The sequence below is a fragment of the Brachionichthys hirsutus genome, chromosome 15 (genome assembly GCF_040956055.1).
Source record: "Brachionichthys hirsutus isolate HB-005 chromosome 15, CSIRO-AGI_Bhir_v1, whole genome shotgun sequence".
In the NCBI taxonomy this organism is placed as follows: Eukaryota; Metazoa; Chordata; class Actinopteri; order Lophiiformes; family Brachionichthyidae; genus Brachionichthys; species Brachionichthys hirsutus.
In genome coordinates this window covers 6929261-6952528 of record NC_090911.1, presented here as the reverse complement: position 1 = coordinate 6952528, position 23268 = coordinate 6929261, and the positions used below count along the sequence as shown (strand labels likewise).

Here is a 23268-nt window from a genome sequence, read left to right as displayed (position 1 = left end):
TTTGAAGTGCGGCGTAAACTTCAAACGAAGAAAGGAACATTTGGCTAGCTAGCTGCTACTGGCTGCTAAAGCTAGCTAGCCAGCCTTCTGAATCGCCAGTGCTGTTCATAAACGAATATCGGGACTGATTTATAAATTTTTTAGAGAAAATGTCTGCCGGTGAAAGTATGGAGGTTCGGTTTGGAAAAATCGATGCCATGTTGAAGGACCCCAAGTCAGAAGTAAACACGGATTGTCTGCTGGTAAGTTTTTAGCTAGCTAGCTAGCTAGCGAGCCAGGCATCTAGCCAATCAACCTTTCGGGGTCAGTCTACTCCTTGGAGCAGAAATTGTCACTGAAGGAATGTGCAAATGAATGAAACCGACGAGCCAGTTTTGCTCGTGCTGCTAATGAAGTTCAAAAACACGTCTGCGTGTTGTGTGATCATGAATGCATGAAGAAAAGTGATTATAAACTGTTGTATCCTCATGATCAGATACTGTAAAAAAAAAAAAACATGCAGCCAAAACAACGAAACCTTAATTTCTTGTGCTAACATTTTTATTACAGTGAGCTGCTATGCACTATCAGTGTTAGATCACCTAGCGAATGGAAGTGATGTTTCTTTTCTCCTTTATAATATACATCTTATGGTATTTAAAACACGGCCAGTCGAAACACTGCCACTAGTATTTGAAAGAAAATGGTGCTGCTCAAACAAGGGAGGGAATTGTTTTCAAAAACCAGCCAGATCCATTCAGATTTACCAATCACTCGGGTAGATTTTTGTTTTTGGCCGGATCTTTAATAGTCACTATTTACCATCATGCTACTGATCATAACTGTGTACATGTTTAGTCTTATTATGTTAGTGTTGTGCGTTAATTAGATAATCAAGAAGTGGCTGGTCGCATGTGCTGCTTTGCAAAAAATGTAAGTTCAGTTTGTGGCGATAGGAGTAATGCAAGCCTGCATTAACCGCAGACATCCTACAGCATCCGTCCACCTGTTGGATGGAGGTATGCTACCCGTTTCCTGTCTGTGGATTTTAAGTCATCAAAAAACTCCGTCAGTATGAGGAAAAAAATCTTTGTTGCCGCCATGTGCTGTAACTGTAAAGCAAAATATTAGTTTTTCTGTTAAATCACAGGAACCTGCTCACCTTAGACTGGTATGCCAAGGAATGTTGTTGTGTCAGGTGTCTGTTGACATCAGAAGCCTTTTGTCATGTCTGTCGTTCCCTCGGTATTTCCACAGGGGTTTGCCTTGTAGTCGGTCATGGATGTAGTTGCATTCGCGGGTTCTGTGTAGAAGGAAGACCCATGTGGGTTAATTACGTGTAAGATTTTATGCTGAATTTCCAGGCACTGTTTTTGGCACCAACTTAAGTGTCGGCTGCTTCGCCTGAAAATGTCTAAATTTTTTTCCCTGCACTTTAACAAGCAATACGTTTCTCATAGTTCAGAATTCCCATATTCACGTTTCATCGTAGCTTGCTAGAGATGTCCAAAGACACTATTGATCCTTGTAAATTGATTGCAAGGTATGGGATGTTTTAGCTGGTAAATCAACTTTGGTGACTCCAGAACATCAGGCAAGCTGTGTCGGGAAGGAGTCGCGCCCTAAAACCTCAGCCAGTCACTCGTACTCTGGAAGCGTTTGTTTTTAGGGTGCTGCCGATGGTTGTGTTTTGGAAAGTTGCATCGTCTCTATGACCTCCCAATCTGTTGCAGAACGAGGCAATTCAACTCGCCTAAAAGTGCACACACTCTGCATTTTTTTTTTAATGGCAGAAACCTGTGGGGACTACTCCTGCTGGCAGCCACACACACAGGGGTGTTGTTCCCCCCCCCCCCCCCCTTTTTTTTGCAATCTTGCTTGATCAATGAATGGAGCCCTTTTTGCTGAGGCTCTCTCTGACACCAAGCAACTCCACCCACAGCTTAATAAAATGCCATGCTAATCAAATAACCTCTTGTCTTTGGCTGGCCTGGAGTTCCCTGTTTGTCCCAAAGCTACCGTGTTCTGCGAGTCTGTAGAGGCTTGAGAACAGGCAGGCGGCGCTGAGGTCGCTGGGTGTGGGCTCCGCTCTACCCGTAAACCAAAATTATGCGGAGGGGAACGCTCATGTTTCTGAATGCCGTGAATCAAGACATTTAACTCGTAATGTGAGCGGCATGCTTGGCTGTGAGTAATGGGTTCCACCAGAACCCACACTGCATCCCTCTCACTGGCCGTGTTTCTCTACCTGTGCTTTGAGCTGGCCTTTCTTTCTATCGAACACACGGGCCTCTTTGGGTCATGTATTTCTCCCCATGGAAGCGGAGTCTGTGTTTTGTGATGGTGACTGCTGGCCTGCGACTCACCACTCAGGCCTGGTCTGGCCCATTGAGCACAGTATTCCAACGCTGTCGCCCTTATCTTCATCCCCAAAATAAATCCTGTGAGGAGTGCCTTATCTGGATTGTTTGCCCCCCCCCCCCCCCCTCCTCACCTCACTGAAACAGCAAATGCTTTTGCCAAATAGTATGTATGAATTGAACATACTCTCCTTAGTTAAAGTCTGCAACAAGCAGAGGAACTATAGAAATGAATTCCCCCCCCCCCTTTTTTCAGTGGTGGGAGTCTGCTCATCATTTGGGAAATTAGAATGGTTGGATTGATATGTTGAAACTTGTTGTGCCTCTGTTTGAGATATCTGAAGGCCTCCTGGCACAGCCTTAGTTCTTTCTCTGATGCTTAGGATGCATTAGCGTCTCTGTTTGATCCCCTCTGATCTGTAATAAGCATTAATACAGGAAAGACATTAAAGGTGTGAATTCTGCACGTACGTGGGTAGATTGAACAATGCTATTATTTTTTATATTTGTCAAATAAAAATAATTTATGATATGAGTGATTTAAAAAAAAAAAATACAATTAACATGGTCTTGTTACACCGTTGATACAATGAACATGTTCTCAGATTAAATATTTGCTTTATTGAATGAATGAGATAATGAATTTGTGGGAATCAGATTTGCAGGTTAAGATCTGCCAGTATGTTTCTCTGAAACCCGATTAAGTAAAGCTTGTTTCCAACAGTGCTGTGTGGCAAAGAAGCTAGAAAATCACAATTGATAGTGTGATAGATTTAATTTTTAATTTTTTTAAATTTCTGCTTTCACTTCCAATAATGGCGCTTTTACCACCATCACAATGTGTCACAGTTTCCGTTCAATTTAGCTCAATCCTCAGGAATTTAAATGAAATTGCCATGTAACAACACCAGAGTCTACCAAAATGCTGATGAACTATTTTACTGTCTTTCATTAACCTCCTGGTTTTTGACTTTGTTCCATCCTAAACTTTCCTTTTTTCCATCAGGCTGGCCGTCTTGAGTTTCTGTCCTTGTTCTCGCGACCTTTGCCTTAATGGACAAACCTTACCTGGAAGGTGTTTGTCAGAACTGATAATGCAGGTTTCATCTGAATTTGATTCTTTACTGATAAATTACATCTCATTGTCTTGAAAAATCTGTTTGAAGCAGAGGCTGTGGTGAGCATTTGATCCATGTCTGTCCATTGTAAACTCTTCTCAGCTGTTCAGCTATGGGAACAATTGGCTGAGCTATTTGTAGCTCTGCGTTCCTTTAACTGACTGATTAGCTGAAGGAATGCCCACTTAAATTATGACATTTTTAATCAAGAATCCTTTTTGCCTTGATACTCCTATTAAAGCTTAGATCTTTATTTTCTGCCAATGTCTTTCTTTCTTGAGGCTTACATTAGATTAGCCTTTAGATTGGCCCACTTACAGGAGATCATGTGAACCATGTCCTGGCAAGATGGTTGTGTAATAAGGTGGTTATTGTCAGGGTGATGTCAGATATCTTGGCCAGAGCAAGCGTGACAGTTTTTCCCCCCCTTCTTAAGAATCCACAACACGTGTGTATTTGTGTGTGTGTGTGTGTGTGTGTGTGTGTGTATTCGTGTGGACACATTGTTGGAATAACTATTATGTTCTGAGATGAAACCACTTGTGACATTAATTCTTGCTCAGTAGGACCTCATAAGGAAATGGAATGCCCCTGTTTTTTTTTTGTTTTTTTTTAGGAACCTGTGAATATTAATAATTAAGCACTGCTGCCAGGAGGTAGCAGCAGTGCACCTGCAGTCTGTTTGCAACTGCTTTTAACAAAAGAATAATAATTTAATATTACCAGAGGGCACATGGACAGAAAACACGTTACAGCTGCCAAAGTCTAGCATGGGACTCCTCCTCCCGGAGTACCGACTCTACCTGGTAAAAGCTATGTTATCGGAAGCGCCAAGCCCATTTGTTACCAGATGTAATGAACACACAACTATGATCTCACAGATGTGTGCCCCATCAGTCTTGTTGAACGTGGTGGATGTGGAACTTAAGAGTTTACACTAGAATTTAGAGAGACTGTACAACTATTTGGTGAGCAGTATTAGTAGAGGCATTTTTACTTGAAATGCTGATCCCTCGTACCTGAATGTTTAACAGTGTGGTATTACGTGCTTAGAATAACTTCATTGACTCCTACGGTCACATTTGTGTTTACAATGGAAGTGCCTTTATTTGCAGGGCAAACTGAATGACTGGCTTATACGATTGCTCACGTGTGGAAAGTCTTGGAGAGGTGGCGAAAAAAAAGGAAGTGAGAAGTAGGGCTCGACTTATGTCAGTCCACATGCCTTGTGCTGGCATGCAGGAAGGGATGATGTGGCTGAGTCTCCCATGGAAACTTCAACTCAGACTTTAATGTCTGGAAAAGAGCTTTTGTGTGTGTGTGTGTGTGTGTGTGTGTGTGGACTTCACTCCGAAAGCTAAATAATTGCCATATGTAATATCAACCACTGATGTTTGCCTTTGGTCTATCGACATTCTTTAAAAAAACCCAACAACTTTGTATTTCATTAATAGTGTAATTTTTTTAGTCATCCTTGGGATGTGTTGCAATTTGACTGAAGCAGCATCATATATATATATATATATATATACCGGTGCGTATATATATGTGTGTGTGTGTGTTTGTAGGGGCCCCATAGCATATAGAGAGGGCATAGGGTTGAGGGATGACATCATGGCAGGTGCGCCCGGAGCACTTTTGGGTAAGGCTGTGCCTTACTTACTGGGAGGTAGACTGGCCTCGCTCCATATTTTTTGTCTGGGACGGGACTTGAACCAATGACGCTCCGGTTCCCGACTCGAGTCTCGACCAGCCAGCTCCTTATGCACTAGTGCAGATTGAAAAAGGCTCATTTTGTGACTCTGTACTTGGGATGATATTTTTCCCCTCCCTCCCTCCCTTCACTTTTTGTTGGGAACTTGTTTTGCCACATACCTAAAATAGCTCTCTGACGTGTACGGTCCTGTTAAGGAATGTTACTGTGGCTGTCCAGAGCGCTCTGTGGCAGGAAGTTATGCAAACGTGCATTGCTGAGTACAGAGCCTTGTGATTAGGGTCCTGAAGGACTCAGTTCTTCAGCTTCTTTCCAGTGCAGCCTGGCTGGGCACTGCGTGGCCAACAAGACGCTCGTCTCTCCCAGCATGGGGTCTCTTATTTAGAGTCTCCTTCCTAAAAGTGAAATCTGAAAGATTTAAGGTCAAGAGATGACAGTTCTCATCTCAGGCATGTGGATCAATCGCATGTTTTGTTCTGTCCACGTGAACATCTATGGTTCTTTTGTTCTCCATAGCAGCCATTCTGCACCTCCTGCCACTCTCCAGCAGAAACATGACTTCGGAGGATTCCTTACCTCGTCTGCGCTGCTGATTCACCATATGTGCCTTTGTTTTGTTCAGGGATTCAAATAAAGCTGTCATAATTTAACATGAGCTCATTTGTGATACAGGAAAGACCAGATTCTAGGCGACGGTGAGCTCAGAGATTGTGTAACCAATGTCAACAACGAATAGTAATGTTTTATTCTTGATCGCCTGTGACATCTGTCTCATCTTTTGAAGAATGAAAATGTGGGTGTCAGACGATGCTCATTGTCACACCCCTTGGTAAACAGGGCTGGAATCCCGCTGGTCTTTGCAGTGGTGTGGTGGGGCAGCCCGATTGAACTCCGCTTGCCTGCTCCATGTTGTGTTTGGTCTAACTGCAGCAGTGACACATTAACCCTTCTGCTCTCTCCCCAGGATGGCTTGGACGCTCTGGTGTATGACCTTGACTTTCCAGCCTTGAGGAAAAATAAGAGCATTGACAACTTTTTGAATAGATGTAAGTAGCTCTCCTGCTTGTTTTCTTGGTTTCCTCCTTTAATGATGGTCTGACCGCATTTCAACCAGTTGTGTTTGTCGACCTTGTTCGATATGGTTATGAGCCAAAGCCCAGAAAAGGCTGTTTTCGGGTCGCTGCCTCTACGCAGGCTTGGACACAATAGGTGTCTGCCGCTGTCGTGTCCCCAACAAAGGGGCTTTAATAAATGGCTGGTGACCCATATGATGCATATCATGAAGGATTCTTGTTTTCTGAGCGTCCTCAGACTGGGGACCCCCCCCCCCCCCCCCCATAGCCATGCTTTACAAACCACCACAAGATTGCCAATGCCAATAGTGAAACATAATTTATCTCTCTCTTTATCTTCTAACTTCCTAATTTTGTGGCATTGACATTCCAAGGAGCAGCTGTCAGGTTGGCGTATTTGCCCCAGTATATGTTTTTCTCAAGCCAGCTGTGTTTAACAATATTAAGGTTAGAGGTCAGGGTAGAATTGTATTTAGACAAATGTATAATTTAGGCTGAAAACATCTAACTAACAATTTAACTAACAATAAATACTTATGTTCATTGCCTCTCATTATAACTGTATATTTTCCCTCCCTTTGTATTTTGTGGCCTTCACTTTTTTGTGTAAATACACTTAATATCGACACTTAATAACATTTTTCATGTGCAGTTGTTTGAAATTTTAACTCCAGTCAATGCTGCGAAGTGCGGAGATGGCTTTTTTGTTGTCACTGAGAAAAAAAAAACTTTATTGCTTATTTGCAAAAATAATTGTTTGTACTTCAGATTAAGGGTCATTAACAAAAAACAATTCTGTATGAAGAGTGGTGGAAAGAATGTCCCATGAATGACTATTAGTGTTGAGTTGTGGGATCACTGCCACTGATTAAAAGGTAGCAAAAGTGCTAGCATTCTGCAGAAAAAAATATGTTTTAGTCTTCTACTTTAGTCGTCACTTCACTTTTAGTTTTAATAAGTCTTTTCCTTACCTTCTAATCAGTATGAGGAAAAGTAAATTTAAGTTTCACAGTTGGCAATGAGCCCAAGCTACTATGAACCCTTGAACTAAAACTGCCATGAGGAATCTCCTCAATTACTCCTGGTACAGCAAGTCGAGTGTTGGAAATACATTGATGGATGTGGACTAATGGACGAGCTGTCTTGCTTTGCCCAAAGGGCTTTTCGCCTTGAATGCTGTCCACCATGCAGTGTGCTTTGCACACAGAGCGCCTCAGCTGATTATGATATTTTTGTATCTCTGTCTACTGGGACCTACTGGAAATAATTATCCTCCCCCCAAATACATGCCGATATAGTATATTTTGTGACTACGTCATAAACTTCTATTTGTGCCCCTTTCTAAGCATGACTAGGGATGACAGTCCCAGGAACTTGTGCGGCAGGCAAAGCTTTTATTCTAATAACTCGGGCCTTGAGTTTTATTTTTAGTTCACTTAAACACACCACTTTTCCATTGGTTCCCGTACTCGATAGGGCCCATGTGAATTTAAAATGATCCCCGCAGTTTGAGTATGACCAAATTTGGTTTACGATACGATCTCCCCGAGGGGCCATAACATTGTTGCATACTGAGAGTTGGCCTCCTCTTGATGTAACAATCGCTCTGATGCGCTTTCAGACTTTTCTTTTCGGTTTGCTAATAGACAGGTCTTTCCTCTGTAGATCACCGCTTGTTAGATAATAGAAACAAACTAGCAGTGAGAAGATGTTTCATATAAAATGCAACCACGAGAAACTGTATTTTATCAGGTTTTATTTTGCAACTTGTCCTGTGACAGTTTAAGCTTAAGGCTAAACATAATGCCTGTTAAATGACTTGTGTTTGTGTGTGTATTTATAAGGTTTTCTTCACAATGTATTCTTTCTGAACATCTGTCTCGACTTGCATTTCTTCCCCTAGACAAGGACACCATTAGTAAGATACGGGATCTACGCATGAAAGCAGTCGACTACGAGGTTGTTAAAGTTATTGGGAGGGGAGCGTTTGGAGAGGTGCAATTGGTAAGAAAGACTGGTAGAGAATGAATATTGCCAGTATTTTCTCTTGATTTTTTTTTTTTTAATAAAATTACTTGATATTGTGTTATGTTTTATCTTTGGCCCTAATCTGATCGCCTTAACTTTTCCAGGTGAGGCACAAAGCAACAAGCAAGGTATATGCCATGAAGCTGCTGAGCAAGTTTGAGATGATCAAGAGGTCAGATTCTGCTTTTTTCTGGGAGGAGAGAGACATCATGGCTTTTGCCAACAGCTCCTGGGTAGTGCAGGTATGATGTGGTAGAAAATACGCATCTCAAACTGAATCTTTTCTGCTTAGCCTTGTGCGTGAGTGACTCGTTCTCAAGCGATTTGTTTTATTCATCATCCTAAGTAAATGTTATCGTTTCATTCCGTTTCTATTCCGCAGCTCTTTTTTGCTTTCCAAGATGACCGTTACCTCTACATGGTGATGGAATATATGCCCGGTGGCGACTTGGTGAACTTGATGAGCAACTATGACGTCCCAGAGAAGTGGGCCCGCTTCTACACGGCTGAGGTGGTGCTATCTTTGGATGGAATCCACGCTATGGGCTTCATTCACAGGTCACAGCCAAAGTTGTATTTTCTTTGTCATCATTTAAATGTGTTTTGATTTGGGGTTTTTTAATTAGCTGCAGTCAAACACCCACATGTTAAAACATTTCGAATGAAGACTACTGTCGAGGCATGTTTAACATTTTGTTGGGCAGTGCCTCTGACATGATTTCCTGTCTTTAGCAGTACGTGATCGAACTTTATCTGCTGTGGTCATCAAGCAATCCAAACATTTTTTATCTTGATGCTTCACTAGACTGTGCAGTTAGATCCAGATCCAGTTAAAACTGGATCACTAGAATGGTGTCGCACATTTAAACTGACCTGGAATGCTATTTTTTAGAGTGGGGCTGTTAAGCTCTCATCTTTAGTTGTTAAGATGCATGCAGAGCGCTTCAGTTTGGTTGTCATGTTCAGATTGAATGCGTAATTTATATTTGACATGACTTTTCCTCTTCTCTAGGGATGTGAAACCTGACAACATGCTGCTAGATAAAGCAGGCCACTTAAAACTGGCAGACTTTGGGACCTGCATGAAAATGAATAAGGTATCTGTCAACCCATTGAGTAACAACAAGCTGAATATGAATGCTAAATGTTAGGTATTATTATTATTTACTGTTCTGTATGTGATTTGATAATTGCTTTGGGCTATGAAAACTGTTCTATGCTTTTGGTGTTTTGGATTATTTTGAGCGTTAAACTTTTCAAATTGCAATGATACGAGAAATGTTGATCTCCAGGATGGTATGGTACGATGTGACACGGCAGTGGGAACTCCAGACTATATTTCACCTGAGGTACTGAAATCCCAAGGAGGCGATGGCTATTATGGCAGAGAGTGTGACTGGTGGTCAGTGGGAGTGTTTCTGTACGAGATGCTGGTTGGTGAGTCCTCACTGGAAAGTCAAACGGCTAAATATTGATGCTGTTATATTTCTGTGACCCCTGGCTTTTGTTCCTGTCTTGTGCATCAGGCGACACTCCCTTCTACGCCGACTCCTTGGTGGGGACCTACAGCAAAATTATGAACCACAAGAATGCCCTGACTTTCCCTGACGACAGTGATATCTCCAATGATGCCAAGAATCTCATCTGTGCTTTTCTGACTGACAGGTTAGATAGAGGCAGGCCAGGCACTGGGTTTTTGAAGTGGGCTCTTATCACGAGAGAACAATTCCCTTCTTTAGGCATTGATTGTTTTCCGACTTTAGTGACACTCAGTGGAAACAATCAAGCCTTGTAGTCCTGCAATATTCAAGTGCTGATGGTTCTTCAGCTGCACGATACTGTAAAAAGATCAACAAATGTAATCAAGCATAACTGTGACAGTGGCATCAACACAGCTGGAAAGATACTTTGTAATCTAACATTTCTAGCTATGTTAAAATGTTAGCTAAACTTATTAAGAGAAATGAAGCAAGCTTAAAAGGAGCTGATGGGCTGAAACACCTTGCGTCTGCTGGTATTATGATAATCATGCACGTACGTTTTAACATGATCTCTGATCAAGATAAACGTGGCTCCTCACCCACTCACAGGGATGTTCGACTTGGCCGCAATGGTGTTGATGAAATCAAGAGGCATCCTTTCTTCAAGAATGACCAGTGGACATGGGATAACATCAGAGAGAGTAAGAACTTCTAGCTGTTGACTTTGTTCCTGACCTGTTTCAGGCCTCTTGTTAGGATCTGCTCATTATTACTGCAACCATGCAGCCAACAGTCGTGTTTTCCATTTGACTTACTGCGGACAGTCACAGGAAATTCTTGTTGACGAGTCCATTCATTCTGTATCCTTTCCAAGACCAAACATGATTCCTGTTCAGAGGCAAAGCTGCATTTTTTTTTTTTTTTTTTTAGACAGTGGGGAGGTGGTCGATCACAAATGTTACTGCGGTAGGATTGACAGCGGAGCAGAGGGAGATTAGAAATGTTAAAGCTGAATCCATAAATTATGTCCGGTATTTAGTACCCTTATATTTTATTTATGGCATGGCTTAAGGCGGCAGCACTTGAGTGTTGCCCACCTCTGTGGCTCTACTGGCTGGCCAGCTCAATGTTTCACCTGCTTAAAGGTAAATAATCTGCTCTGTTTGAAGTTGGTGTTTCTCTGTCTACCTTGAAGGTAATCTCCCTCCTACTGGCACTGTAATGGCTTTAACGAAAAAAAAGCATTAATTTAATAAAAATAATCCAATTGAATCTGTTTCTATTTTTTGCAGCGGCTGCCCCAGTTGTACCCGAACTGAGCAGTGATGTTGACACCAGTAATTTTGACGACATCGAGGAGGATCGGGGGGAGGACGAGACCTTTCCAATACCAAAGGCCTTCGTTGGCAACCAGCTCCCATTTGTAGGCTTCACTTACTACAGCAATCAGCAGTAAGTTTGTCAAACTTTGTTTCTTAATGCTTTTATTATCAACCAGCAGCTTGTGGACTGTAAAATAGATTTCATCAAGTATCGGGAAATGTGAAGTTTGGGCCTCATTAGACTTTACAAAAGGAAAACGATCCCATGCATTCCTGTAAGTCTAACGCGCCTTTGTGTCAGACGACGCCCTGGATTGTTCCAGGTGTCATCCGTCGTTCACGCTTAATCATAAAATGTTTTCTCAAGAACTTTTGACAAAGTACATTTCATTTTATGGAGGGTGAGAGTTAATTATTGATTGATTACGCTTGAAATTTGTTGTGGAGAAATCATTAAGGTAAACAAGTTTTAATATTTCAATAACTCAGAATACATGTTGCTGAATTGTTTTAGTGCAATTTCTGATATTTATTTCTACCAAACCATATTTGGTTGAAATAAAAACAACACGCATTTGAATTTATTTTGTATATAAAAGGACAAAAGGAAAACGACACCTGAAGAAAAGTTAGTTTTATTCTGGTGCTGAATTCCGGGTGTTGGAATTGGTTCAGATGTCAACAATAACAAACCTTCCTGTCAGTCATCTTAAAACCTCTAACTTTCCCTCAACGCATTATTTAAGACATTTATTTCTTGCTGTCATTGATTTAGCTATTGTTATTTATCAATAATTAAATGTGTGTGTGCTCCGTTTCCAGCCCTTTGCGTAAATCCACCTCTGCCACAAAAACCAGCGACAAACGGAGCAGCTCCACAAAAGAAGACAAGAGTCACGTAAGCAGACTGCTGAGGTGTTGGAGAACTTCAGTGAAGATGTAGAATATCTGACTATCACTAGAATCAATTTGCATTCAGGTAAATGTATTGTTTTTTTTGTTTCAATAAAGTTGGAGAACTTGCAAAAAAGAATTTACCAGCTGGAAGAGCAGCTCCACGGCGAGATGCAGCTGAAGGATGAGCTGGAGCAGAAATGCAGGTGTGAAAACATTTCATACAAATGATGAAATGTCCATTCTTTGGTTTCATAGCATTAAAGGGAGACGTTTGCATTGTTGACGTTTTTATTACTGTAAAGGTTGTATTTGTCTTTTATTCCTTCATCACTTATTGTACATTATTCAATGTAGTTAAGAATTTTCTTTCTCCCATTTTGTTCTCCACAGGACATCGAACAACAAGATGGACAAGTTCATAAAAGAACTGGATGAAGAGGTTAGATGCTGACACTTTTTAATTGCTCAACATTCTTCTAATGGACTAATTATAATATTTCAATGTTATTTGTTGCCAGAATTTATGAAAACCATAATTAAATGCACAAGCAGGTTTTGTCCTGCTTATACCACGATAAGTGATTTGTTACACCAGTACGAGCGGAGTACATCGACGATATATACAATCCTCAAACAGAAGGATGCTATCAAGAGCACAAAGCCTTGCAAAGGCATAATTATTATGTCTGTTTATGTAAGTGTTCGTGTGAGGTACAATTATGGAATAAATTGTAACTCTTCCTCCTCCTCACACGGCACACCGCTGTTAGCGCTATCGTCTGTCTGGAAGGTAAAACTCAGAATAAAACCACATTTTATATTATAGTAATACCGTATATCATTGATTATATTACTTTGTGTGTGTGTATCTATATACCGGTAGCAATTAATGTTTTTTCCATTGTTGGTATTGTTGAAAAAGCCTCCATTATAAGATAATGGGAAAATCCAGATTTCTTTTTATCCAGATGGGTATGCGGATCACTCTCGAAATTGAACGGGATCTAAGTTCAGATTTTTTTTCCATCAAGATCCATCCAGCAGTTTTTCCGTAATCCTACTAACAGACAGACAAACGGCGTGAAACGCATACCGGTAACCTCCTTGGCAGAGGTAGTGAAGACCGCATTGAAAAAACTATTGAAGACCTGATGCTAGATTATGGATTGGCTTCTTCCTGCCACACCACAGTTGCTCTGTTCTTGCCACAGGCCAACCTGAGGAAGAGCGCTGATGCCAACGTGTCTCTCCTGGAGAAAGACAAGATCATGCTGCAGCACCGTTTCACCGAGTACCAAAGAAAAGCTGATCAGGAGGCTGAGAAGAGACGCAACTTGGAGAACGAGGGTAAACCTAATAAGCTGCTGATATTTGATTCAGAGGCTTTGCAGTCAACATCTAGTTGCAAAGAGTCAGTAATTTGAACATAGCTTTTTTGTATATAATGTCCTGACGATACTTTTCCTTGCCAGTTTAGAAATAGCTTTATCCAATTAATTTCAGTCTGGCTTCTTTTCTAGTCTCAAATTTAAAGGAGCAGCTTGAAGATTTGAGGAAGATCAGCCACAACTCTCAGGCTTCAAGTGACAAGATTATGCAGCTGCAGAACCAGGTATGCTGCATACACACAGACACAATGTCTGAGGACAAAGTCAATGCAATCAACATCAACTTCCTGGTCCTGTCTCTTTTGATTGACAGATGGAAGAGGCCAATGACCTCCTGCGTTCAGAGTCAGACACAGCGGCAAGGTTGCGGAAAAGCCACACTGAGATGGCCAAGTCAATGAGCCAGCTGGAGAGCTTGAACCGCGAGCTGCAGGAGAGGAGCCGTGCAACAGACGGGGAAAAGGCCCAGCTGGAGAAGGAGCTCCTGCTTCTTCAGAGCACACTTAGTTCTGAGAGGAGGAACTATAGCCAGGGCTCTGAGGAGATCCGAGAACTGCAAGGTTACGTCAATTCAATGAAGGAATCCGACGAAAAAATTCATAGCAGCAGTTTATGTTTTATATAGTTTCTGAATTTGTTTGACATGTTTGCCCTTTTCTGGAAAGAAGTACAATAAAAGGGTGTAATTCCAAAATATGTAATCATCCCAGTGTGGTTCCCAGTGACTTGTTGAGACTGGTAGTCTCACCCTCATCCTGACATATATGACCGTTGTTGAAATTCCTCGCGATAGAAACCATGCCTCCCTCAGACAGGTGAAATCAGTGTTAACACACCGCAACAGTCAGATAAGTCTCATTTGTCATTAATCTGTGTTTTTTAACGGCACAGTGATTTAAGTTAGAGATATAGTGCAATGAAGAGAATGTAATAGGGCGTAAAATTATTTTTCTGAAAATCAGGCGGCGCTGTATGCAATGGGAACTGAGAATACTGACTTTGCATTATACCATCTTGTTCTCAGTGAGAATGGCGGGGCTGCAAGAGGATAACAAAAACTTGAAACTCGGCCTCTCAAAAGTGGAGGGAGACCGCAAACAGGCCCAGGAGAGGAGCAATAACCTTGAGAAGGTATACACAGCCAGTCCTCGTGGGAGTATTCTGTACGTGCTCCAGTGAGAGCGTCTAGCTTTTACAAAAGCTGCTATTTGGTGTATTTTTAATTGGACGAAAGGGCAGTGGTTGTATTCAACACACTTCCTGTCATTTACACTGTCGTCATCTTTTCCCCGTAGGAAAAGAACAATCTGGAGATAGACCTGAGCTACAAACTGAAGACCTTACAGCAGCGCCTCGAGCAGGAACAGACGGAACACAGGGTGACTCGTGCACAGCTTACTGACAAATACGAGTCTATTGAAGGGGCCAAATCAGCTGCCATGAATGGTATGCCAGTCCCGTGTCAGGGCACGTCCTCCTCTGCTGTTTTTTTCTCTGCTTCTTCTTCTCTATATCTTTTAATCTCTGGCTTTATTTCATTTAATTTCTTTCTGTCCTCATGTTTTATTATCTGATCAGACCCACCTGTAGGGATCTTTGCATATCAGACTTCAACTCTGAAGCAGTTTCTGCAATAGAATTTAAAACATCAAAGATATTAGTCTCCAGACCCTATTTTTTATATATTTTTTGCCTCACCATTGTCTGTTTCATGAAAAATATATGTTCTTTTTTTTTTAAGTTGAAGCCATTTTTAGCTGACTTGTTTGTCCCCATTCATCCACTTTTTTTTCTGTGTCCAGCCTCTTGAGACACACTGTTCATTGTAAATCGCAGAACACAAGTCCACTGTGACCAAAATAAACGTGTATCTACTTTTTAATGGAAAAGGAAAGTGTATCGAAAGGGAATAATATTTTACTTTGGTCTAAATGTGACTAGAACACCTGAAATGATCATGCGAGACTAATAGCAAGCCACATGCTCAAAAACAAAGAATTGACCGTCTCCTTCACTGTCCTACTTCAGCTGTTCAACAGAAGATGTCTGAGGAGAATGGAGCGAGGATGAGAGCAGAGAGCCGGGTAGTGGAGGTCGAGAAGCAGTGTTCAATGTTAGAGTTTGACCTCAAGCAGTCTGTGCAGAAGATGGAGCAGCTGATGAAGCAGAAGGAAAGGCTAGAAGATGAGGTGAGCCGTTTCCCTGGCCGTCTGCATCAAACAAAAGAGACAACATACTGCTATCTCAGCTCTCCCACATCTTCTCTGTCCAGGTAAAGAGTCTGAGGATACAGGGAGAGCAGGAGTTGAACAAGCGTGTCGTGGCACAGAGCGATCTCAAGGGCTGCTTCCAGGAGGTGGATCGCCTCAGGTGTTCAGAGAAGCAGCTCAAGCAGGAGATCAACACGGCACTAGAGAGCAAACGCTCGCTAGAGTTTCAGCTGGCGCAGCTGACAAAGTGAGTGGTCGTCCTGTTTGCTTGTTTCAGAAGATATTCCACATGATGCCCATAAACCAATCGCATTACTTGAGTTATTATCTTTGTCTGAGAGAAGATGTGTTGAAGATTTCATGTCACTTAGGCCATTGCTCTGGTTATTATTACTATTAGCTACTAGTACCTACATAGCGGAGCTCTAGACAGGAGTCCAACTTTATTGTTATTGCTGCACAGTAATGCACTTTTGAAGTCAAAGTGTTAATTGCCCTCCAACTGCTTGTTATTTTCAAATAAGCGCTATTATTCCAGTTTAGAGGGTAACTGCGCCAAAGCCGTTTGCAAGATGAAAGGATTAGGCTTTATTCGGGGTCCAGCGCCATCCACTCTGTTGCTAATCCTCTGGCCAGCGCTGCAGCCTAAGCCGCTGGACTTGGTTGTAGTTACATTTTACTACAGGGGAGGAGTTAGTGGTTGGCACTGTTTCCCTTGCTTAACAGCGCTATTTAGAGAGCGCTCAAGGTTGTGACTAACCAATTAGCTGCGGTAATAAAAACCTGAAGAGTGAAATAAAAAGTTTCTCATTCAGTTTGGTTGATGGGTTCATAGACAGTACCGAGGCAACGAGGGACAGATGAGGGAACTTCAGGACCAACTTGAGGCCGAACAGTATTTTTCTGTAAGTATGAGTTTCAATTTCCCAGCATCTCTATTTATTTATTCACTTACTTACTTGCTTACGGTACTTATTTACTGTTAAACAAGTTGCCTCTCCTCCCTCAGACGCTTTACAAAACTCAGGTCAAGGAACTAAAAGAGGAGATTGAAGAAAAGAATCGGCAAGTACAGGAGGCTCAGAAAAGGGTGCAGGAGTTGTGCACTGAAAGGTAAAAATGATTTAAACACCCACGCGTTGATCGTCTGATCCTGGTTTTGTGCCTTATTGCTCCGTTGACTGACTTCTTGATGTGGTCTGATGGTTAAAACAAAAGCAACGTTTATATAACTCGATAGACGAGGTTTAAATAACTTCACATTTCCTTCCCACTGGACAAAGGGACTCCCTGTCGGCCCAGCTGGATCTGACAGTGACAAAGGCTGAATCAGAGCAGCTTGCCCGGGCACTTCAGGAAGAACAGTACTTTGAGCTCAGCCAGGAGAATAAGAAGGCAGGGACGAGACACAAGCAGGACGTTGTGGAGAAAGAAGCGACTATTGCACGGGTGAGCAACGTATAACAGTTGGTAGGATGCAAACGTCATCTTTGAAAGGAAGTGATGCGCATTTTGACATTTCTGTGCAGCTTGAGGAATCAAACAAAACTTTGACCAAAGATGCGGAGCTTCTCAGCAAAGAGGCAACTGAGTTAAATGAGAAGCTTCGAGCTCAGGAGGAAGGTAGTGCTCCTCCGCTCGCCTTTTTATGGCGCTTTGCTTTGTTGTAATTGCATTGTCGTGAACGCTGGTGTCTGCATGTCTTTTCAGAGTACGCGGCACAAAAAGAAGAAGTTGCAAATACAATCAAGGCCAACTATGAGAAAACGCTGAACACGGAGCGCACGTTGAAGACTCAGGTCGAGATTCAGCTTACAGCACGTTTGCAAGCCCGAGGTGACGTAGCTGCTCATGCGTTCCCATTGTTTACCGTCTTTGGTTTGTCAGGCGGTGAACAAGCTGGCAGAGATCATGAACCGCAAGGACATGAAGCTGGACCACAAGAAGAAGGGCAGTACTGCCGACCTGCGGAAGAAGGAGAAGGAGAACCGCAAGCTTCAGCTGGAACTTAACATGGAGAAGGAGAAGTTCAACCACATGGCCATCAAGTACCAGAAGGAGTTCAGCGAAATGCAGGCGGTAGGTTTAAAAAAACCCCAAAAAACTTATCAGGATACTAGAGCCCAGTAATCAAGCATTCTAAAGTCCAATCTTCTGGCCGCTCTGCCAACAGCAACTGGCAGAAGAATGCACACATCGCAACGAGCTGCAAATGCAGCTGGACAGCAAGGAGAGTGACATCGAGCAGCTTCGGGAGAAACTGAATGACTTGCAGCAGCGCGTGGACAACTCCAGCGTCACCAGCCTGCAGACGGATGAGTTGGACAGCAACTTCGCAGGTAGGATCGCTGCTGCGAAATAGAAGTTGAATTTATTTATTTCATTTTGCTATGTTCAACAGAGACACCCTGTGGGTCTGTCCAAGTCGAGGTGTTTTTGCCTATCATTTGAGGCATTTATTATTATTTATCTACAACTGTAAGTTATTTAGTTCTTTTAGTTTCTTTTTTATCACATTTAGTCCTTTTTTCAGTGGTTTTTTAATGGTTATTGTTATACAAAGAATAAAAATTGTTTTTGATGTCTGTGGTTAAATCATTCTCTCTTTATTTCCCTCGTGTCCAGCTGGTTCTACTTGCTCTTATCTTTGTAACTTCTATTCCTTTCCCTCTGTGAGTAACTGAGTGGACAAGCCTCCTTTGCCTGGCCTGTTCGGATGCTCGTGTGTTTTTGGTCCCTGATTTTTTTAATTATTTTTTTTCTGCCAGATTTAAAAATTGAGTTCAGAAGAATTGGGACACTTTTGAAAGTAGAGTGAAGTGAAAAATATCTTTACAAACTGTCAGATAGTTCTAGTCTTAGAATCTGCACATTAAGGAAAGCTGCTGATAGTGAACCGCTCTCTGTCACGAGGTGAACACTTACTATGAATGAACCCCATTCACATCATACTCGACTACATCCTGTGTGAGTCTTGACACCTCATCCTCACCACCTTTCAAAATGTGTCTTAGAAAAAAACCCTCATTTTATTAATAGCAACGTGTGCCTGAAAGACTTCATACTTGTCTTTTGCATCTGATATATTTATTTACTAGCATGTTCACCTCTGAGGACTGTGTTTTTTTTGGACATGAAGACCTCCCTCGCTATGTCCCACATGCCCCTCTTAGCTCACCGTTCCCATTTAAGTTGTGTTTGTTTCAGATGCATGTGTTCGAGTCTGCATAATGTATGTAGTCTGCAATAAACTGGGTTTTTACGATGCAAATAATGGTGCTCAAACTGCACTGCATTCCTACTAAACATTTATGAATAGTTTGAAATTTTTAAAGATCTAAGAAGGGCTTTTAAAAATCTCCAGCTGCATGGTGTGTGTGTGTGTGCGTAGAAGCGGCATGGGATATGTCAGATCTTCTGGTCTTAACTTTAACTTTAATTGCTTTAACACTGTCAGAACTTCTTCAAGGCTTCACCTGTTGTTTTGAAACGGTCCTCTTAGTCGTTATTTAAGTTTATAATTCCCCCCCCCCCCCCCCAATTGAGTTGAGGATTTAAACAATGCATGTCAATTTTTCTGCAGTGCTTTATGATTTGCTAAAAATAAAAAATATAAAAAAAAATGTCATTTCAGAATCCAGATTGGAGGGTTGGCTGTCCATTCCTAACCGTGCTAATATCAAGCGGTACGGATGGAAGAAGCAGGTATGTTGTGTTTATTTGGCATTTCCTGCCTTTGCCTTCATTGTGCTGCAGCCTGTTCTGGATTGCTGAGAATGCCGCTGACCCTTCGAGCACAATAAAGCTCCTTCCTTTCATTGTTTTTTTTTCCCAATATTTGCAGTATGTGGTAGTGAGCAGTAAAAAGATTCTGTTCTACAATGATGAGCAGGATAAGGAGCAGTCCAACCCTTCAATGGTGCTAGATATTGAGTAAGTATTTTTTCGCTCCCGTTTGTCCACAAAGAGCTTTTCCCAGAGCGTTGTTGGTATGTTATTCCTAATCTTATGTTTTTGCATGTAGCAAATTGTTTCATGTGAGACCAGTCACGCAAGGAGACGTTTATCGAGCCGAGATGGAGGAGATTCCAAGAATATTCCAGGTTTGAAGTTGCATTGATTTCTATATCGTTGATTATTGTTCATTAGCAACCTCACCTTTCGGTTTAAATATAGAATTCAATGAAACTCGAGCCTCTGAAATGCTAATGTTGGTGAAATGTGGCTTTTGACGGCTCTCTCTCTACATGTGTATATTCAGATTCTGTATGCCAATGAGGGCGAGTGTCGGAAGGAGGCAGACATGGAGACAGTCCCTCAGGGTGACAAGACCAACTGCCTCCCACACAAAGGTCACGAGTTCATCCCCACGCTATATCACTTCCCTTCCAACTGCGAGGCCTGTGCCAAGCCTCTGTGGCATGTGTTCAAGCCGCCTCCAGCCCTGGAGTGTCGTCGTTGCCACGTCAAGTGCCACAAAGACCACCTCGACAAAAAGGAGGACGTTATTGCTCCTTGCAAAGGTAAAATGCATTTCAGAAGATGTCAGTTATCATGCTTTCCAAAGAGAACGTGATATAAATTTACTAAATTGAGGCTTTTGTAATTTAAGGATGCTCTGTGTTTCTTTTATTTCTAACTAATCAAAGCACATAGTCTCAGCCCATTGTGCCTCATTATATCGCCACCTGCCGATGTGTGGAACGCAGCGGAACGTCGGTTGTCCAACATAATGCGTTCTGGAACGCTGTTGGAAAACCGAAACTACATTTCCCATAAGAAATAATCGAAACTAGATTAATCTTTTCCTACGCTCCAGATAAATGCCCATTTACATGCCGACAGTTATATTAATATGTAACTACGTGTCTCTAAACAACAGGTAACACTTAAAAGTGTAAATAATAAGTAAAATAAAAGCATAATAAAAGTACATTTAATACAATTCTGTATCATTTACAAACCGTTTCGGCTGCGGTCTGATGCATATGTGGATGGATGGAAGGTTATTCCTTTGAAAGGGAGTCCTCCTCCATAAAATGACTCGGTAACTGTCCTTCTGGGTTGATTTCTCCAAACCGTACTGCTCGGCAAGATCCCAGACACAAACACCATTTTTGTATTTGGCAATTATTTTTCAGTGCAATTTTTTGACTTGCTTGTTCCCCCCCCCTCAGTAAACTACGACGTGACCTCGGCCAGGGACATGCTCCTGCTTGCCCTGACTCAAGATGAGCAGAAGAAATGGATTGGCCATCTTGGAAAGAAAATCCCTAAGACCCCACCCTCCACGTTTTCAAGGGCTTCACCCCGTTCCATGTCCGCTCGTTCCGGACCAAACCAGTCCTTCCGCAAGAATCCTAAAAGCAATACGGGAAAGCTGAGGTAAATTGACTGTGTCACGGATGTCGAGGCTTTTAAGACTTTTTATAATCAGATAATTGCACCACATATTATAAAGATACTGCAATATTCTTTTCGGGCAGTAAGAGGCGCGTGCTGCAGTCAGAAGTCATGTTTTACCCAGCTGGTGGGCTGGGATGTGGTCAAGTCAGTCGCGTGACCTGCTGTTTGTCTCCTGTGTTGTAGCAGAGCGCAGTCCAGCCTCCAAGCGGCAAACACAACATCCAGCACTTGTTGACAGGAAGCCCTTCAGAAAGTGTTGATGCTTATTTCGACTTTTCTCTACAGCTTTAATCTTATTTATTGATTTTTGTTACTGGGGTTTCTAACACGAGACACTTCCTGGTTGGTTGGTTGGTTGTTTTTTAACTCCTGGGTTCTTTCCAGTTGACACTTGGGATTTTTCTAATTGGCACTAATATTTTGTTGGGCTCGGTAACTAACTTCGAGACTATTAAACAATCTTTGTGAGCATTGTACACTGTCCACATTGAATTTTGACATGATTCAGATCTGTTAACAGAGTTGTATTGTCTGTAAACCAGCGTTGCTGTTTTCTGTTGACTTAGGTTGGGTTACTAATGAAAGTAAAGAATCGTTTTTTGCTTTTATTCGACCTTTGTCTTTGCTCTCTTTCAGCTAACCATGTCAACTGTTTGGATTTTTTCTGGACTCTAAACTTTCCTTCCTTCCATGATCCTCAAAAATGGAGAACCCTGTATTATGTAAAAATGAACTGAAAACGAAAACCGTCGCTGGATAATTGCAACACATGTCGGACACGAGGCATTGTGGACATTAAAAAGGCTTGATGTGCCCCGCCGACACCGTTCCACGTTCCAGAGATCATCCTTGACCCATCGTCAAACTTCACAAGGTTGCAACTCTCCATTTCTACCAGAAGATGGCATTCTAGTCTTGGAATCAAGATGAACAATTAGCCTATGCCGTGTTCATGGAAAGGTTCAAGGGGGTTTTGTTGGGAGTCAGTTTAAGGTACTGTCATAAAAGGATTTGAGTGGTTGTATCTCAGGGGTGGGGAAAGAAATATTTGCATTCTAAGTTCTTTCTCCACCTCACAGATGCTCAATCATACTTCTGTTTCCAGCTAAAAATCAGTGAAGCCTTTGTCTAAATATTATTTTTGTTGCCTTTTTGCCTTTTAATACTCTGCAAATCACTTATGAGGTTTGTGACAGAGTATCAGAACATGTCTATTAGATATTTTGAGAATTGAGTGAGGAGTATGCAAGATCATCATTTAAAATCTATGCATTATTTTTATGATAGTTATTTTTATTGCTCCAAGCCATAAGGAAAAAAACCCATTGTAATGGCACACAGGAGTCCTAAAACGTAAGTGTTTTTTTTTTTCTGTTTATTTGGTACATTGTTTCTGTAATATTTTTCTTGTATTGTTTTTTTTTTGTAATGTATTGCCTTACATTGGATTCATAGATAAATGGTTCAAAAGGAAAACATTAAGTTAACAAATGTAAAACTGCACTGTTTGAATTGTAAATTATTTGTAGAAGACTAAACAGGTGTAGCATTTGGCCCACCTCGTGCCTTAATGTTTGAATATTGATTTTACTGCCATATCTGTATCTTTTCTCTTCAAAACAAGACAAATCATAACTCTTCCATGTTTCCTTTTTTTTAAGAAAATGCCACATTTGTGGTTTTATCTGAACTTCTTCCTCTGGTTTAAGTATATAAAACATATATTTTAGATTACCTCTTTACGGACACATTGCAATAGACTAGCCTGTCAAAAAAATGAATAAAATTCCCGAGACACGTTTCATATCACAGGACGAATTTTGGGATGGTGTCGTGAGCCAACTTTTGTCATTAATGATGTCCTTGTTATTAATTGCAAGTTTCTCTAACACAGTAATGTCCATTAATGTATTTTAATACAAATCCCCCTCAGTGTACAGTATATAATGAGTGACCTAAGGATTGGAATACCTCTGAATTTTTTTATTTGTAACTTTTTGTTCAGTTATAAAAAGAAAAAAAAAAGCACTGGAACTATGATCTACTCTTGTCTTGGATAATTTGCATGGTTGATTGCATTGGAGTCCGCACTGATGGATATGTCAATAAACATATCTTTATCATTCATTGTTCAATAATGTTCACTGCAGATGTCGTCTGTTTTTATTTTTCAGAACCAAAAACCTGATCACCAAGTAGGCGAGGTTTCCTAGAAACTCCAGAATTTATCTTTGCAGACTCTCAAACGCTCATTTTCATGAAAATATGGTGGAGAATGTCGGAAGCACAACA

At 41.5% G+C, this 23268-nt stretch overlaps 1 protein-coding gene across 1 annotated transcript; it reads left to right on the top strand.

Annotated features, from left to right (window-relative positions):
- Positions 1 to 149: 149 nt before the first annotated feature.
- rock1 (Rho-associated, coiled-coil containing protein kinase 1) lies at positions 150 to 23125 on the top strand. The gene is given in 32 exon segments (XM_068749355.1): positions 150 to 242; positions 6136 to 6217; positions 8148 to 8248; positions 8377 to 8514; positions 8655 to 8830; positions 9285 to 9369; positions 9565 to 9709; positions 9799 to 9937; positions 10363 to 10454; positions 11046 to 11257; positions 12087 to 12175; positions 12363 to 12411; positions 13184 to 13319; positions 13493 to 13584; positions 13674 to 13920; positions 14385 to 14491; positions 14656 to 14806; positions 15389 to 15549; positions 15633 to 15817; positions 16406 to 16475; positions 16580 to 16683; positions 16854 to 17019; positions 17100 to 17196; positions 17281 to 17369; positions 17458 to 17649; positions 17744 to 17909; positions 19205 to 19275; positions 19415 to 19503; positions 19595 to 19673; positions 19832 to 20093; positions 20748 to 20955; positions 21160 to 23125. Coding segments are annotated over 32 exon segments (4125 nt in total). The 3' UTR covers positions 21212 to 23125.
- Positions 23126 to 23268: the final 143 nt, after the last annotated feature.